This window comes from Acipenser ruthenus, chromosome 39, assembly GCF_902713425.1.
Source record: "Acipenser ruthenus chromosome 39, fAciRut3.2 maternal haplotype, whole genome shotgun sequence".
Classification (NCBI taxonomy): Eukaryota; Metazoa; Chordata; class Actinopteri; order Acipenseriformes; family Acipenseridae; genus Acipenser; species Acipenser ruthenus.
In genome coordinates this window covers 4486911-4502288 of record NC_081227.1, presented here as the reverse complement: position 1 = coordinate 4502288, position 15378 = coordinate 4486911, and the positions used below count along the sequence as shown (strand labels likewise).

The window sequence follows — 15378 nt, the reverse complement described above, 5'->3', positions numbered from 1 at the left end:
AATAGTCGTGGTACAAGCTGGATTGTTTAATATCTGTTCAACATGGGTATAGAACATTGACTTATACAATTTAATGTATAACAAACATTAGGCTCAGATAAACAACTTGGTTATACAGGACACACATACAGTACTGTAATGAAAATAAATTATATTATAATATTTAGTATGGGGGCTACTCGGCACGGTATGTTTAGAACATGGGATAAGGTTCAGAATTCAGAAGGTGGAGGCATCCACAATTCATTGTGTTCAAGACAAATTCTAAATAACTCGATATGGTCAGGCTTTGGGTTCTAACTGTAAAAGGTGTGTGATTGTAAATTCTGAAGCACTTTATCATTTATTTATATCACAGGTTAAGCATCACACCATTTCCACACACGATGTTTACATCTCTGCAACAGCGTTAAGAATTCCCAATTTTGTTTAACTCCTGTGTGAATAAGTCCAAGGACTCAAATGCCAGCTTAATGACTTTATTTTGAAAGAGAATAAATGTGTCCTTGTTAAGGGGAGAGGATTTTGACAATGCATGCTAATGAAGTTCTCCACTTTAGCGCTTAGAGCTCTCCCAGTTCCATTACCATGAAACACATTGATCTGGGTGTCACTCCAAAGCATGCCTCCAAAGTTACTCCAAGCCTTAATGTCATCATTTCATTTGAAAAGTTACCAAGCAGCTTTGCAGCCTCATTAATTTAGATGGATGACCTTTCCGAAATCAATGATTAATCAATAGGCTGTTGGCCCGATCTGATCCTGAACTCCAATTAGTACCTGTCCCGCATTAAGTTTAAAAAGGGTCTTTTTTTTCATTCCAGTGTATGTAAACTGTCTAATTAGCCGCTAACGGCTGTGCCACTAAGGGAATGTAAACTGTGGCCTGTCCGTCACTACAAGAATCCATTTCATGAACGTAAAAGATGTTCAATAGCATGGAAGCACATGTTCTGAATGTATTTCATGTTTGTGTAGATTATGCATGAAGAGTCTCTGATCTCTAGTTCAACTTTTTTGAAAAATCTTAAAATAAATGCAGCCTTCATTATTCCTAATGGGTTTTCAAACATGTTTGTAAAGTATGCCTGAAGAATATTTATGGTTCTTCTGCTACCTCCTTCAAAGTCTAGACTGCTGTCTGGATAACATGTCTTAATGCACATGGGCTAATAAACCCATTTAAAATAAATTGATGTAATTTAAATTGATGTAAAAATCCCAATTAATTTTTAAATAACTTGCTATAATTACTTTACACCTCGGAGGGCTGATTTGGGTTTCTGCAATAGCAATGATAACCTTGGCAAAGAAACATAGGTCTAAGCCTAATATAAGAAACATTTAGTGAAGCAGATTGATGTTTCCTGGATAACAGTTGTACCTGTTCATTCAAGATTGGTATTTAGAGTAAGAGGTAACCACTTTCAATCAATACTGACCTTTTTGTCTAAATTCAGCTTTTTCTGTGACTTGTATGAACATCATTTGAAGTACAGTATCATTTATTTCACAGCATTTCACGGTCCAAACATAGCTATTTCAAGGTATTTCACAATTAAACACTTAGAAATAGGAATGTTCACGGAGAGCTACATATTACATGGCACTGAGTAGTTTTCACGGAAATCGTGAAATCTGTGAAAATACTTATAGGCATATTATGGTTAACGATCACCTCATTTGTGGTGTTAATGATACAGGTAAGCAATACTGTACAAGTTCCTCTTATTAAAATTTGTCAAGATTTAAAGTAGAGTGCAGTAGTATAACACAATGGTTTTAGTAGCACAATATATGTTTAATACTGTATTAGACACTGGGGTTTTTGGAGCCCAGCTAAGTTAAACAAGAGCTGACAAAAGCAAGCCAACTCTGCTCGGATGATTTAGATGCAGCTATAAAACAGCTCCAGCAATTAATGTTACAGCCTGTTAAAGATTATTTAAAATTCAGCTAAGTACAAATGCATAACGGTCGAATATTTATAGAATAATAAAAAAACCGAAAATCACTTATAAAATAGGAATTATGCTGGTAACGGGTGTAAATCTTTTGAAAGGGACCTTGCACTGGATTTTAATAGGATACTGGGCTCAATGTAATACACAAAAATACCAAACTCCTAAGTTTCAAATATATATTGATCACGATACATGTCATTGAGCTTATGAAAGAATTAAACAATGTGTTCTTTTATACTCTAGTTATAGGTCTCCGAAGCATTATAATTCTGATCTAAAAGAGGAGTGTTCAATTAATAATGTGCCTCACTTAAGGATTAACAGAAGAAAACATTACAGTAGGTGGTCTGTTATTAATGACAGCAAAGAGATACTTTCAGCAATGTGCCAGGTCCAGCCAGATTATAAAAAAGCTCCTGTCATCTAATCCTGTCATGCAAAACAATGTTTCTACACAACCACCACCACACCAAGCAGATGCCACCAGACAGCAGTTTTCTTTTTATTAATTACTGAAATTCCAGGTTTAATTAGCCAAAATGTCTGTGATCAACGATCAAGTGGTTTTCGAATTTCAACCAAACATTTTGACTCTCCTCCTGACAAGAAGCTCATTAAGACTTCTCACGAGATTCACTGTAGGTGGGAAATAAGCACCAGCTGCACACTGTTACAAATACTTCATCGATAAACTTAGTTTCCTTTTTTTACTTACAATGTATGTGTTATATAACGTAAACATTGAATTACTGCAATGTTTACCATATATATTTTACTGACTTCATAAGAACATCAATGTCACCCACGATTTTAAGGAATTCCATACAGCAGATACACTATATAAGTCTTTGCCATATACAACCTGATCCAGCTACCTCTACATCTTTAAAAGTGCACTGTGGCAGCATTCTTTTGTCTGCAATTGTTATAAACCTCACAACTCTACTTAAAGAATGTGTTTTTTTATTTCTTTGCAAATAAAGTCATAAGAGGTTGCCCCTGCTATGCTTAAAATCACTTTTAAAGACCTTGTATGAAGACCAATGCTGAGCCTGTCAGTTTGTGAATTGGGAAGCAGTTCCTTGTTTAAAAAGTTGAAAGCAGCAGGGAGTAGCGTGAAACACACTTAGACGAATGGCTGTGTTGACAAGAACTGAGAAAAAGGGTAAAGGAAATCATTACAGAAACCTCCTGCAGGTATTCTGTCAAATGAAATGAACTGCTGAGTGAAACTGGTGATATGATTTTACATTTGACTTTAAATTTTCTGCATGTTCAGAGATATTTAGTGAACCCTTTGCTACCTAAGATCGATCACATTCATGATGCAATTTGAAAATATTTTGCTGAATTATAAGTAGTTGTATAAGTAGTTTAGTGGTTTCCGCTAGCATTTTCTTTTTAAAAAACAGTGATGCAAATGGTAGCTTGAATGCCAGTCTCTTGTATTAGAATCTAAAACACAAAATCTTTTGCAGTGTTGGAGTCCAGTAGCTTAACAAACTGCTTTCAGATCGATGTCCAGTTACACTCAGACATTATTTACCTTGATGCCAGCCCGGCTTCTGAAAATAGATGCAACGCTCTATTGCTGCGAGAAACCCATAGGTTCACGGGAGTACCAGTAGGGTCTAGTTTTTGAGATTAAACTTGCTGTTAACATAGATGTTAAAACTTCTACTGTTAAATATATTTATTCCAGCTCTCAGTGTTACAAGACTCGAGACTGAATACTGGTTGAACTTCTTGCACTGCCATAAAATTCCCTCAGAATGCTGTTGAGGTTTTCTGGATTCATTTCCTTAAAATGAAAGTCTGATTTTTTTTCTTTCTTTAAGACAGTCTTTAAATACATTCACAGCCCAGTTTTTAGTATTTTTTCATTTTTTTTATGTATCTGTGCCTCATTTAACAGCTGTTAACAGCTTCTGTGACACTTACCTTTTTCTCTTTTTGTCAGATGGATTACTGTCTTCACTGGGAAAGTTGGTGCTGTACCAGATCTATCCCCAAATATATTAAACAAAATGGGTGGACTGTCCCTCATTTTGTGGCACTGGTTTTATAGCTAATAAATAAAATGGAAGTTTGTCATGTCATTTTTATGATGTTGTGCGGATTGATTTATACAGTGTGAAGCGGCTCATTAGTATGTATGATGTGCGTATACGCTATATAGACACACGGTCATGTGATGCTGTTTAACCAATCAGAAGTTGTTATTTTTCCAACCAATCAGAAGCTGTTATTGTGACTTTATTTGCAAATAAATAAATAAATAACACTTCTACTTTAAGTAGAGATTGACCTTGACAGTCCTAATGTTACATGAATCACATTTTTCTTGACAATATACCCAAATGTGCCCAGAAAAAAAAAAAACTCTAACTCTGTATAAGAAGAAATTGGATTAGATGATCATCACTTGTTTTTCTCTCTTATTCTTATTCCAGGCTTTTTTTAATACCCGAGTCTAGTCCAAGCTCATCAATATAAACCCTGCAATGATACCATCAAATAAGTACTATTTCCCTTCAGGCATAGCTTATCATGCTGTGATTCTCATATCATTTGTAGCTAAGGCTGATGGTTGATGATTTTTTCCGAGTCAATAATCATTTTAATCCTAATCCCTTTAAAACCTAGCATGAAACAATATCGGGTTAGAATGAGTGGTGCTAGCATAGTTTGCTTTCCTGTAGTTGGATAATCCCAGCCTCAGCACAACTTAATGAATACAGCAAATGCATTTATGATGTGAATGCAGAAACGTACTTCTTGAAGCACTTAATAATAATAATAATAATAATAATAATAATAATAATAATAATAATAATGTTTAATCTTCACCATACTGAGAAAACATGTAAAACTAAACCAGATTACCAAACTAAACCAAGCTCCTATAAAGTTTTATAAATAACAGTTTTAACATCGTCGAATCATGCAATGCTAAATGAATAAACAAAGGCCTCAAACATACAGCTTCACATTTTTTTTCCTTTAATTATACTGTATTCAATCATCTTGTGCTACAATTGTGGGCAGTGAAACATCTTGTTTATTTTTTATTTTTTGGCTTTATTTATAATGAGCTTTCATTCAACTTCTTTCTGTTTACTGACAGAAAGATCATAGCAAGCTTCAAAGTTGCCTCGAATATAATCACTTGATTGCTACTCATCAGCTACGCAAGCTTCCATTATCTACTCTGTGCAAGTGTGCTAGGCCTGTCAATCATATCTTCAGTGTAGCTAAATGACATTAAATTGTCCTAAGACCTATTAAAGGGAAATGGAGGGATTCTTAGCACAAACACAAAACAACTCTGATAATTGGCAACAATCTGCACACATTTTGAAAGTGTACACGTATGCTAATAGTAATTATGTATGGTGATAAGTCATTTTCAATGGGGGCTAATGCTTTTTTGCCAAGCTGATTACTGTGTCAGGGCACTTGCAGCACTGAATAAAATGAGTTTTCTGTCTGAGCACCATGTGGGCAAGGTTTTTCAAGCATCACTTTGACAGCTCAGTATTGGCTTTGGACATGGATTTATAATGGAAGACAGGCAGAATAACTGCTTTCATGCCCTTAAGGTTTGAACATAAAATGGTACAGATAGTTTGGGTTTGAATCACGGACGCCTGTTTCTCTGCAAAACCTCAGCCCTACATCTGAAGTATCGTATTCATAATATAAGGAGAGCTGATTGAATACATCTTAACTTTCATATTTTAACTGATAAAAACTGATAAAACACCCTTGATACAAAATCAATTAAATCGGTGCATATCCAATAACACTGGAAAAACACTGGAAATGGTTACTCTGAAATACAGTAACCTACAAAAACTTTGACAGTGCAGTTGGGCACTTCTAAATGGATGAATAACATACACAAACCAAAGGACCTTCAAAAGATGAGTGGCAGTGCCATTAAGAGGAGAGAAAATGGACCTACCTTTTTACTTTGCTTATCCTTTTACTGTAAATCGTGTTTCTGTCTGTCCAGTAACATTTTATACCAGTAGCTATACAGGCAGAAAAAAAAAAACTAGGCTGTTTTTATTGCTTCAGCAAATTGAAAGAGATTACAAAGTTGTATTTTTTAAAACTACGTTTTTATGTCCGCTACCTAATAGTGGTAAGTAAATGGGAATTCAGACTTCATTACATTCCACTTGAAAGTATCATTTTCCTAATCGCCAAACAGCCCAGACTGGAAGAATTGCTTATGTCTGAAGAGGTCCCTGGACAGTTTTTGTATACATCTATTCTCAGGTAGAAGAAACAAATAGCACCCGTCCATCATCACAACTATGCTGCACTCGACATGCCTGTAAAATGTGTACAGCAAAACTCCAGTTTTGTGATCGCAGTGTGCTATAAATATTTCACGAGAGTTGAGCGATCAGAGTATTGCAAACTGCACATCGCTTCACAGATTGAGTGATACTGTACATTCTTTACCTTGGTGTGCAGTTAAAGCAGGAAAAATGGATAGTGATTCCACCTCATGCCATCCCCCAAGACTGGAGCAAAAAGGGAACACTTGAAGTCATAACAGCACTAGGGGAAATACTTTCAAAGCTGGAGGTTTACATTGTCCAGTTAAAGGACAAGGTGGGAGCAAAGGCATGGTCAGAGTTGCCACGACTGCTCATTGGTAATGGGGAAAGGCTGCTCTTTGAGCTTTGAACTTCAATCAAGCTTGTACTAAAATCTATTACGCATATATATATATATATATATATATATATATATATATATATATATATATATATATATATATATATTACATAAATGTAAATACCAGCCTACATGATTTATACGATTTATCACCAGAGTTTGTAACTCTAATTTATTGTCCTGTTCATGGCTGTGTCATGTCGGATTACATCGTTAAGTTGGTTGGTTGTCATCTCTATGCCTCAGTATACTACAAGCCCCCCCAGTAATATCAATTCATTATTTTCCTTTTGTTACTGAAACAATACCGCTGGTGTTACATGGCCATTGTTGTCAGGTTACTATAGTACTACTCTCAATGTAAAAATACACTTTAAAGTCACACTAGTTGTGTTTCATCTGAACTCACACTGGTGAATTGAAAGAAACAGAACATCTTTATTCAACATGAGATGACAGGAAAACATCAACAATATTTTTTTTCAGTGTAGAAAATATATACAGGGATTGTATAAATAACACAACTTTGTCTCCAGATCTTTCTTATCTCAAGGCCAAATATGAAGCGAGGAAACATTTTGAAAAGTCACCCCAGACTTGATAATAAGGCCAAATAACAACGGCTACCAAAGGCCTGCTTATTATAAGAATAAAAAACAGGCTTTTCTGTCAACAGTAGCTCTTGGCATTATGGCTCCCACAAAAAATGTCAGCTCAGATAACAACAACTGTAGATTTTGCATTATCCAATTAACTGATGGAGAAAAAAATAACAATAAAACGGATTTGAACTAAAAAATTCTGTGGTCACTCCCAAATACTGTACTATAGAAGCCCCTTCTCCCTACAAAGTTATTAATAAAACCACAAGGATCATACTTGGTTTTAGTCAACAATGCAAGCCCATACACAATCCAATCTTAACGCAAGAACTATGCAAGGATAAGATTATTTGGCCAAATTTGCATAATCCATGGAGTAATGTTTTTCTAAATTTAAATCTTGCAATATCCCTTGTAAAATCCAAGCCTGGCATTTGCAAAAGTCATGCATGAAGCTTTTCCTTGCCCTTGTATCACACTTGCATGGTTCTTGCAAACAGATCAGATATTAGCATAACAGAGACAGTTATTGAATGGCTACTTTCTGCACCTTAGTAAGCTTCCCAAATTCATTATCTTGAAGCAAGAAGTCCTACCTCTTGAGGAGAGATGTCTCCATGTCACTGTGGGCTCTGGCCTTCCAATAGCAAGACACATGAGGGTGATGCTGCTTCCTTCATTCACTGTGATGTCAGTGGAGATGTTTGCAATCCTCGGGGGGACTACAGAAGAGAAAAATATGTACATATAACTTTATTTTTTTATTAGGCATTTAGTTAGTCCAATTGTGTTTGTACTCTCTTTTTGTTTTTGTGAGCAGAACAGCAAATACGTCATGAAATTGGACAATTAAAATACAAATACAAACAAATACAAACATACTCTATTTATTTAGTCATTTCATTGCTGTTTTTAGTTGGGATTTTTTTGGGGCATACATTGTAATGATTAAATTCAGCCAGATTTGGTTTGGTTATTATTTAACTAGGGCACCAACTGAGCTTGATTAGCCACAGTGTATAGGTAACAAGCTCAGGTGTGCCTTATTCAACTCCTAGTAAAACCAGGCATGGGTGAAACTGCTATGCAATGGAAGTCTTATTTCCATCTATTTCTATACTCGGTTGGCTGCCGAGCCCACAGGCTGAAAAAAGATGTTAAGAGGATTAGCTTTCTATTCCACAACTGCACACACACACCCCTCAAATAAAATACAAATAAAAGTTATCTTTTGTGAATGCTTAAACTCTTTGAATGGCAGACCTAATGCAAACCAGGTGCACTTTATAGATTCATTTGTATGAGCGTTGCATGCTCTAAAGTTCACTGGACCTTATCAGCGTCAAGGACTTCAGTCTTCTCGTCACTGACATTCCTGGGGTTTAATCTGCCTAGAGGCTAACAGGTTTCTGCATATCATTGCCATTTGGAATCAGTGCTTGACTGAGCTCTGTTCACATGCACCAGTGTTTTGATGTATAAAAATCCCACTAAATGCATGGAATTAGTTTGAACGCTTGAATAAAATAAGAGTAAATAAATATTGGTAGATATGTAACTGTAATGGGCAGTGTTGTGAGATGAGATGGGGTTAAAAGCTCTAAAACCACAAACGCTGAGGAGTCCGGCTCTGTTGCATTGCGGTTAAGGTGCTCACTTGCGATGTGTGGGATCAACAGTTCATGACCAGCCTCCGCCCTGTTACATAACTGTTGAATGAATCATAACTGTTGAAGTCTTCATCTTCCTGCAATTAGATGGCTCAGGAAATAAACAAGTCTTATTGAATGAAATATATCTCCTTTGCCATTGTACTTTTAAGATGCAGTTTACAGTTTTCTTTGTATATATAACCGATTGATTCCAAATCTTTGCCCTGGACGGTACCAGCACAGGTAACAAATTATCTGCAGAACCAGCAAACTGGCAAGCTGTCTGCCTCAGCTTGAATTTCCGTCAGTGACAGTAACTTCATGAAAAAAAAAAAAAAAAACCCTGGCTTAACCCTGGATTTTTATAAATCAGTAAAACGGTTGATACGGATGAACAGCATAATTAAAATGACCAATCTGCAACATTCCAACCTAAATTAATATCTGTTCTAATCAAGCTTGATTGGTCCTACAAAAGACACTGTACATTTTCATGTGGTGGGTCTAACAGGACAGGGCTGCTACCAGTAAGAATGTGATAATGAGACTGTCAGACTCAGCTGCATGTCTTTGGTTGCCAAGTTATTTTAACTCCAACCTTAGAGAGCAAACAGACATCGGTGTGGAATCCAAACTGGTGACAAAGCTAGTCTTCCACAGCAAGCTACAGAAGGAATATATTTTAATCATCCAAGATGGAAGGCAAGTTCTCTGAGATAAACGATGTATACAAAGCTGGGAATGAAGAACAGCCTGCCGTGCTTTGCAAAATTGACTGGTTCGTTTGGAACGGTTCCTGTTGGATGTTACCTTTGACACTTACAGAGCACAGCTGCTTCTGTCTGAATGCTGCAAAAGTATTAATAATGTTAAAATTGTAGCTGAAGTAAGTGCAAAGGCGAAGGAACACAATCAATTGTAATTATATAAAACTACAGCAAGAAACTACCCAGAACAATACTGTACTCCCTCAGGGAAGATCAGCCTTTACTTTAAAAATGATCCAGCTGGTAGTAGGGTTACTTTGTTCAATGCACACATACATGTCTTTAGGGATACATGTATACAAACCAAGAATATGACACATTTGAAGGGAATCACATGTATCTCTTAGCTAGGGCAAACTACCCAAGATTATTTTCTTAGGTTTAGATTGTGCCTGCCTGTCCATCTGTCTGTTTGTTTAAAACGCCCCGTGGCTTTCATGCGAAGGTCCATTGAAAAACAGAAAAGGAAACAAGGCCCTTTAGCCTGAAGGCCTGACATGGAGAGTTGGACAAGCTTCATTCAGTTGGTATAATGGGAGCAGTGAGCCAAAGTAAGTTCAAATTCGCTCTTTACCATGTCCAAAACAGCAATTTAATGGTAGGTTAGTTCCTAAGGGTTAATCTAAATGACTGTACATTCTGTCTTTTTTTTGTGCTTTTTTAGGTTTTTACTTTTTTTTCTTCTATTGATTCAAAATCAACCATGCAACTTGTCTGAGGATGACTTGGTCTGCGTGTCCATTAGTTGCCATTTGTGCATATACCCTCTGCTGAGCTAAAAGCAGGCACTTAAAACATGACTCTACCCTCATGACGGAAATGTTATTATTTTAGAAGTTGTTTGAACAGAATTGCCTGCCTTCTGCTTTATACAGTATTCCTCTTGGGGGGTAGACCATTAAAGATCTGGGGAATTTAAAAGACTGAGCCAATACAGCACTACTATACTAAGCACAGTCCCATCTTTAGACTAAACTCCACATACTCAGACAACCAGGGCTTTTCAATTAGCGCTGTTTAGTTAACTTAAACCAATTTCTTTTCATTTTTAATTGATAGACTTTCAGATGCAAAACTCTACATTTCTCACTTAAACAAAATGATCACCACAAATGTGCAGCCTGCGTCTACCATCCGTAGGCTCATGTGAAAATGTAAGTGTGCCACACAGACAACAGACAGAGGTTATTCCATATATCATTGGGTTTTGATACTCTAAAAAAACTTGTAAGCAGTTTGTATGGGGCAGCAGTGTGGAGTAGTGGTTAGGGCTCTGGACTCCTGACCGGAGGGTTGTGGGTTCAATCCCCAGTGGGGGACACTGCTGTTGTACCCTTGAGCAAGGTACTTTACCTAGATTGCTCCAGTCAAAACCCAACTGTATAAATGGGTAATTGTATGTCAAAATAATGTGATTTCTGTATAATGTGAAATAATGTATAATGTGATATCTTGTTACAAATGCTTCTCCCATTGTTATAGTATTGCATTTACCACTGATTACAACGGTGTGCCTTTTTTTTAATATGCTTTACCATGCTTTCACTGTCCTCTATTGCACCTTGCTATGCTTTTACTACGGGACACTTGTATAACAATTGTCTTGGTTTAATGCAATGGTAATTTTTCAAGTTTTGTTAATTAGGTGGACAACAAATTATCTTATGTGTTCTGTAAAATGGTAAATTTTACTCCAAAGAACTAATGGGTGAAATTATTCTTTCGACAATCCTAAGTACTGGCAGCAGCAAAAACTGACAAAGAAGCGCCTGGACAACAAAATAATGGGTTTCTTTAAAAAAGAGAACAAAAGTCCATTAATGTCTGACACAATTTTGGCACTTGCTTTATCAAAGCTTTGTCTGTGGGACTAAGCGACTCCACAGAGGATTCATTTAATTTACAGAGAGGTTTGTTCTGTTTAATTGCTTAACAGTCAAGCGTTCAAGTATTACTGAGTACCAAGACAAATAAAACACTATGAAAACATGTTTTACCTGAAAATATAATCCAGTTGTGATTACCTGGCATTTATACTCCTGATACAGTCTAGCTAGCAGGAGGCACATCATTCTCAAACAGTTAAGATAACCTTTTGGCAATTTCCACAGGCTTTGCCTGTTGCAAACTGCTAATTTAATTTTTCTTACCAGTATTTGACGCACTTGGCACGTGCATTCGCAGCTGGCTGGAGAATTAACAGTAGATTATTATTATTTATTTCTTAGCCGGTGCCCTTATCCAGGGCGACTTACAATTGTTACAAGATATCACATTATTTTTACATACAATTACCCATTTATACAGTTAGGTTTTTACTGGAGCAATATAAGTAAAGTACCTTGCTCAAGGGTAGAGCAGCAGTGTCCCCCACCAGGGATTGAACCCACAACCCGCCGGTCAAGAGTCCAGAGCCCTAACCACTACTCCTTAATTGAAGTGGTGTAACCCTATCTGTAAGTTCCTTCTATAGATATGGAGTTTGAAAAAGGATGTAAATCAAAGTGATAGTTAGCAGATATGTTTTTGATGAATGTTACCAAGCTTAGCAACTTTGGGTCAGTAAGCCAGTATACTGTAAAACTGGAAATGCCTGTGGCAGCTTCATTTTGCAGTTGTCCCACAATAGACATATATTTACAGGAACACATATCTGCGTATGCACATAAACTCAATGACGTGCAAATATTTGCAGCATAATATCATGCCAGCAAGCATTTCATGTTTTACAGTCGATCACTAAACTGCATTTACCAAATCAAGCAGACTTTTAAATGTTGTGTACATTTTTACGTGGGTGGTAATTGGATTGGGCATCATTAGAAGAATACAGACATTGAATGAACACTGTTGCTGGTCAATGACAAACAAATGGAATTACAGTAGCATAGATTTGTACAATTCCACTTGTAAGCTTATGGGAAATGCATGATCCTGTTTCCGCCAACAGGGAAGCCTTGTGCCCCTCCGTAGAGTCGTGTCTCACTTACTGTCCTCACAAGACTAACAGCCTCTCTGTCTCTCTGCAATGCATCACCACCTCTGGAAACTCCATTAATTGGAGCTGTGCCCCAGCAACCAGTCCCAAACTTTCTAATTGCCAATTAGGAATCACCAAGGTTATATTTATGGTGAACAACTTAGATACTGTGCTCCCTGGTGCTCAACACAGTACATAATTCTACAAACAAAAAAAAAAAAAAAAAACTAAAAGCACAATAAATACACAACGGTTAGTTAATGTGTCATCTCATAAGTATCATTACATACATATTCAGGCAATTATATTTTACACACACTGATGCTCGGTGTTACAGTATATTTCATAATGAATCTACTTTAAATGCCAGAACATGAATCGTTATTATTATTGGCATTGCATTAGCATTAATATATGTATATTAATTTGTATGAAGGCAAACTTAAACAAAGTAGACAGTCAACATAGCTATCCTCCAGGAGAAGAGTGCAGGACTAAACAGGAAAAAAAAGTGTACAGTAGTGAACAAAATAATGGATTATTGCCCAATATGGTCATAAGGCAATGCAGCTTTAAAAGACCCTTAGCTGAATGCGGAATACCAGAGAATATCAAACTATTCCACAGAGTCAATGTGTGCCCTGAAGGCTGGTAATTAACTAGCCTTTTCCACTCGTAGACAGTTTCATTGCATCGGTCTATCTGTTTGGATTTATCGGTAGCATTTATCATAATTGCTCTTCTGTTACCTCTGGTGGGGGGGTGGGTGGGTGGGGGGGGGGGGGGTGATATAAACAAGCTGTTTGTGTAAGACACGCTGCTTGTGTGTTGGATTGAATGGCAATGGTTTTCACTACAGTAATACTCCGTGCTGTAGTAGAGAAGCCAACGACAGCACCTTTCTGTGAGATAGCCTAGCAGACCAAGCACAGGCACCCATGGGAAACTCTGAAGTTGTGTTGCCCTTATGGCACCCTTGCATAATACCTTTCCTGATCATTTTCCCCTCCAGAAACTGGGAAAATGTGCTGGTGCAATTCTCTGTGGGGAAATTGTGTAATGTAGCAACAAATGCATGGCTAAGTGTAAAGTCAATACTCCCTAACCCCTTCTGAATGTCACTTCTAATGGAGATAGATCAGAAACTAGATGCTGTGACTCCCATTGGAGATCCCATAATGTAAATGATAGTCAAGAAATAATTCCCCTTTTTAGTGGATTCTTCAAACAGCTCTCGATCTCTAAGAGGGGACTTGGATGCGTAGATAAGTCTTCTCCTCTGGGACACAGTAACTTTGTATGCTCCAAGCAAGCAACTGCTTTATGTAATATCTATATGGGTTTTAAGTCATATCTAAGAGAAATCTGAAGAAGATACAGTCAAAACTACCATATCTCTTGGGCTTTTCTTCCAATAAACCTTAATATCATCCCCTAGTGGGATTTAAAAAAAAAAATTCAAAGAGATTTTAAGTTGGAAGTATTTAAAGTGAAAACGTTCTTATAGGCTGGGTCTCGGTGAAGGGTTTGATGTTTTTATTAGCCTCCTTTTGATTTTAGCAGCAGGGCTTGCTGGTGCCTGGATATGCCACCAAGCAGAAACAAATTAAAGGACCAAGAAAACAGTTCATGCAAAAACACTCCTGAGATCAGCGCACGTTTCAAGAGGAGGTCGTGAACTGAAGCGCAGGCATTTTCTGCAATAAAATTGAAAAACCGCCCATTGAACATTGTGCTTACAAACCTTTTAATAGTCTTTCTATTCAGAATATAAAAATTACAATCCGGTTCGATGAACAACAAGGTGCATGTTCAGATTGCGTAAAAATGACATTAGAAAAATATAACACAACTAGACATTGCCTATATCCCCTTCAGTCATTTTTTTGAAAATGTAAAACAGTTTGTGCGAACTCTATGTAGAGTTCGAGAAGTTTCCCTGCGACAACTTTGAAGAAACATATATGCATTATAAAATAGATACAGTAATGTAAGGCTTTTCTTTAACGCTGCTTAACGCTGCCCTGTCATTGTAGCTCCATAGCTTTGCCCGCAGTGGAAAGGTGCTGCATATCTGAGACCCTTGTTTATGCATGAGTTGTTTCTACTTAAAATGCTGATTTTGATCAATAAGTGTGGACCACAATCAACCCAGTTAAAGCTGGTTCTAATACACCAAACTTCGGGTAAAGGTGTCGTCACAAGGCGCCCACTGGCACCCCTCCAAGAAAGGACGGCTAACTGTTCATTGATGAAAATAGGAGATTTCCATTACTTGTGAGATGTAAACTGCCCTGTATGTTAATGTCTGTAACTCGTATTTCATTGCTCGGAGTTGCTTGGAATCCTACTACCTTCCCGAGACCTGGAGGCTGACCTGTAGTATTTGTTGCTCAAGATTTTACTTGCAACTTCTGCATGTGATTGCGTTCTGTATTGTCTTTGGATTTGTTTTGCTCCTGAATTAAACTGTTTTGATTGAAGATTACCTGAATGAGACTGACTTATTGTTTTGAAGATGAAAACAAACCTATAGATAGGAAACTTAACGTGGTACAATAGCATGCTGTGACCGAAGGGGGACATGAACAGGGCTGCTGTCTTAGAAATAGCAGGGTCGTATTTTGGTGGTTATCCAGCAGGAAGGGAGGGTGGAAAACATGTTCAAGGGTGATTACAGAAGTCACAACTTTGTTATTTTGCTGCTGATTTTACTTG

The 15378-nt window shown here is 37.1% G+C and overlaps 1 protein-coding gene across 2 annotated transcripts in view; it reads right to left on the bottom strand.

Annotated features, from left to right (window-relative positions):
• LOC131707293 (opioid-binding protein/cell adhesion molecule-like) overlaps positions 1-15378 on the bottom strand; it is a 356578-nt gene that overhangs the window by 40707 nt on the left and 300493 nt on the right. For both annotated transcript variants that reach the window (XM_059009673.1, XM_059009672.1), the window contains one exon: positions 7858-7983. In XM_059009673.1, the coding sequence (XP_058865656.1) occupies positions 7858-7983 (126 nt within the window). The remainder of the gene's footprint in view (positions 1-7857; positions 7984-15378) is intronic.